General features: G+C 42.6%; 1 protein-coding gene across 1 annotated transcript in view; it reads left to right on the top strand.

Moving 5' to 3' along the window:
* Window positions 1-2892, top strand: part of LOC119354458 (folate-biopterin transporter 1, chloroplastic-like) — a 52439-nt gene extending 49547 nt beyond the window's left edge. The window contains exons 5-9 of the mRNA XM_037621185.1: window positions 584-732; window positions 819-1067; window positions 1483-1651; window positions 1738-1830; window positions 2181-2892. Coding sequence (XP_037477082.1) covers window positions 584-732; window positions 819-1067; window positions 1483-1651; window positions 1738-1830; window positions 2181-2465 — 945 coding nt within the window. The 3' untranslated portion in view covers window positions 2466-2892. The remainder of the gene's footprint in view (window positions 1-583; window positions 733-818; window positions 1068-1482; window positions 1652-1737; window positions 1831-2180) is intronic.
* The last annotated feature ends 947 nt before the right edge of the window (window positions 2893-3839 follow it).

Raw genomic sequence — 3839 nt, 5'->3', positions numbered from 1 at the left:
GGGGGGGGGGGGCTACCTGGGTGCTCGCCGGCGGCAGGGTTGGCGGGAGGTGCTGCGCTAGGCTAGAGGGAGCACGGGAGCGGAACGGAGCGGATACCGAGGGATATTGGCTAGTTTTAATAAGTTAACTTAAAATGTTCTAATTGATGGTTGTCCGACATGTATTGGATCACGGTATCCGTGCGCTTTTGTTGTAGCTAATTTGCTGATCGATGATGTGAGACTGTAATGCCATTTTTTCTTGAGGAGAGGATATTGCGATTACTGAACATTTATCTATCTCCAGTTGAATTTGGCAATGCGATTGATAGATTGTATACATATTTCCTGTGTTATTTGAAGTTGCCAAACTATTTTAGGCCACGCCAGTCTCTAAATTGAGGACATCAAGCCAATGCTGCCGTTGTGCATTGAAAAAATCAAATATATCTAAATGAAGATTATCTTTTAAATAAAAAATCAAAACCTCATCTTACCACATCGTAGAGTTATTCCCGACATAAATTAGGACAAGATTACTATTATTTAAATAAAATGTTGCTTCCTAGATTTGTTTCTACAAACACCTGTGAAAATAATGCAGGTCGTAGATTCTATGGTAGTTGAGAGAGCTCGTGGCGAATCACAAAGTACATCTGGATCTCTCCAGTCTCTATGTTGGGGGTCCTCGGCATTTGGTGGAATTGTGAGCGCATATTTCAGTGGTTCGCTTGTGGATGCATATGGAGTAAGGTTCGTCACATAGCTGCCTGTAACCTACTGAAGCTCCACATGTTCTCTGGTGCAGTACACTGATGAAAATATTTCTGTAAACACAGATTTGTCTTTGGTATTACGGCATTTTTACCATTGATGACATCTGCCGTTGCAGTTCTTGTAAATGAACATCGCCTGACTCCTGGAGAACATGCTATGTCAGTCTCTGGTTCAGGATTCATTGAGAGCTCAATACAGCACATCAAGCAGCTATGGACTTCTGTAAAGCAACCTAACATTTTCTTGCCGACCTTGTTTATATTCCTCTGGCAAGCAACACCACACTCAGAGTCAGCCATGTTTTTCTTCATGTATGTATCAGGTTGCCACAATTTAACACAAGTCTGTGATTACAGTATCTCTGATGGCGTACATGATTATTGTTTACTGTTGTGTGGGAGCTAGTTTTAAATGCCGTACAGTAGTTCTATGAAATATAAATTACAGCAGGTTACTAGATCCTTCCTCTAGCTCATCCTTAATTGGATCAATTTGATTACATAGGTTTGACGTTTGAGGTACAACAAAACATCAACTAGAGAAATTGCCACAAGAAATTGATGATCGTAGTTAAGCTCTACATTGTTATATCTAGGTTGCGTTTTAGCAGGCTGGTTAGCGTATGCATAACTTTCCATTATGTATTTCAAAATGTATGATTACTGTTTATCTTTGTAATGTTTCTTAGTTGATTGAACTTTCATGCTCCCTTATTGTTGATCTCAGCACAAATAAGCTTGGATTCACTCCAGAGTTTCTAGGGCGTGTAAAACTCGTTACTTCCATTGCATCCTTGCTCGGTGTCGGAATTTATAACTATTTTCTGAAGGCAGTTCATCTGAGGAAAATATTTCTTGTGACAACCATCATAGGTTCAGCCCTTGGAATGACACAGGTGTTCATTTTGCTTTTATTTCAGTGCAGCGGCAGTTATTTTGCATCCTTCCAAGTTAAAACCTTAGTGTGTTGTATGTCCTCCAGGTTCTTCTTGTCACTGGGCTTAATAGGCAGTTTGGGATCAGTGATGAGTGGTTCTCCATTGGAGATTCGTTAATCATCACGGTCCTTGGCCAGGTATGTAACACGACTACTTTTGCTGAATGGCAAACTCTTATTTATTTGGTATTACTACATTTACTGCAGGACGTGAAAATTTTAGTTCATTGCATAATAATAGTGACATGAAGTCTAGTTGCTCTTCATATGCCTGAAAATAAGCCTGGCCAATTTGAACTTTCACAAGTTGTAATTCTCAGCATTACAACCACTCCGAGGAAAGCATTCTCCTGTCCCAATGTAGTTACATCATATCATTACTTAAGTTTTGGCGTCAACTTATCTGGCTTTGAACTGTTCTTACAAGGCTTCCTTGTGCCTTGAGTTCTCCTTGCATGTAACTGTATATAACCTGGATTATGTTGCAGGCTGCATTTATGCCAGTTTTGGTGTTAGCTGCAAAATTGTGCCCTCCAGGAATGGAGGCGACTTTGTTTGCCACTTTGATGTCCATTTCTAATGCTGGAAGTGTTACGGGTGGTCTTGTCGGTGCTGGTCTAACAAAGATTTTTGGAGTCACTAGGGAAAGCTTCGGAAATCTACCTCTGTTGATTATTGTATGCAATCTCAGTTCCTTGCTGCCCTTGCCTCTTCTAGGTCTCCTTCCAGACGAAACAGGAGATTCAGATAATGAAGAAACAAAACACAGCTGACTGAGGTTGTCTTTTATAATGTGTTCAAATTCTCAAGTATAGTATGGCTTAGCCCCATTTCAACTGAGGTAATAGACATGGCTGTTCCCCAGTACTAGTTCAGCAAATCAGTAGGGAAATATGATATACTACAGTTTTCACTGCTGTCATGAAAACACCAAGATCAATCATCTTGATTTGGTTATCAGAAAATGGAACCCGATGCTATGGAGCACAGGTACTTCTCTTTCTTTTATGTAGCCAACATGTAACAAGACAATGTGATCTCTATGTAACTAATGTAACCCCATGAAAAGGTTGAATAGTAACCTAACTCCCTTACCGATTTTGGATATTTTACCCTGTGGGAGCTGTACTATGGGAAGTATAGATTATGAAGAAACAAATTATTTCAAAAAATAAAATAAAATTATGAAGAAACAAACACATCTCTATACCGTGGATTGTGATACAATACCAGGTCTTCTTTTAACATTATATTTCCATCTGGATGCATCCCATTAAGGTGAGGAACAAATAGGAACTGCAAGCACATATGGAGTAGTAAAGAAAAATAACACAAATTTGCATTATAGTTGTAGTTTCTGTGGAGTTTGCGACAGGAACATGCGACGCGTTTGGTTGGGACACAGGTAACGTATTCAGTGTTGTAATGAGAATACGATGTATTAGATCGTGGTTTCAGCGATTACACGATGTGTTTGGTTCAGGAAGGGAAAGGAAATGGGTAGCCTACTGATGCCGGCCCTGTAGAAGATGCTGGATGACGGATGTGAAGGGAAATCCTCTCACGAGGGCGCTGCTGCTCAAAGTGGCGAAGGGAAATCGGCGGTGCTGCTACGTGACGGCAGCAACGGGAGATCGACGGCGTTACTGCTGACGGCGGAGGGAGATCCCCGCGCCGCTGCTCACGGTGGAGGGAGGTCGCCTGCTTCGTTGTCCATGGCGGAGAAGGAAGAGGGCCGGCCGGCTTCGTTGTCCACGGCGGAGAAGGGAGAGGGCCGGCCGCTGGCGTTGTTGCTGACGGAGGCGAAGGAAGATCTCCGGCGCTGCTGAATGCTGCTCGTGCTCGTGGTGAAGAAAATATCGACTAGCGGTGAACAGAGAGACGCGATCGATACCGGGCGAGAGGTGTTATTCCATACCACTGCATCCGGGCTGTTTTCGATTTTGCGAAGAGCCGTTTCCGATTACATGGGATCTGAAACCGGCCCGACTCAAACAAACGCACGTAACATAATCAGAAGCCGATGTAATGAGAAGACGGGGAAAAAGTCGCAAACCAAACGCGTCGATGTACTCTTTGTAAGCGCAGACCCCTGGTGTGCCCTGAGGTCATCTTTGAAGCATGATTCTAGTTTCTCCACACATGAA

The sequence above is a fragment of the Triticum dicoccoides genome, chromosome 2A, assembly GCF_002162155.2.
Source record: "Triticum dicoccoides isolate Atlit2015 ecotype Zavitan chromosome 2A, WEW_v2.0, whole genome shotgun sequence".
In the NCBI taxonomy this organism is placed as follows: domain Eukaryota; kingdom Viridiplantae; phylum Streptophyta; class Magnoliopsida; order Poales; family Poaceae; genus Triticum; species Triticum dicoccoides.
Note: the sequence above shows the minus strand (reverse complement) of the source record. Positions and strands in the feature narration are given on the sequence as shown.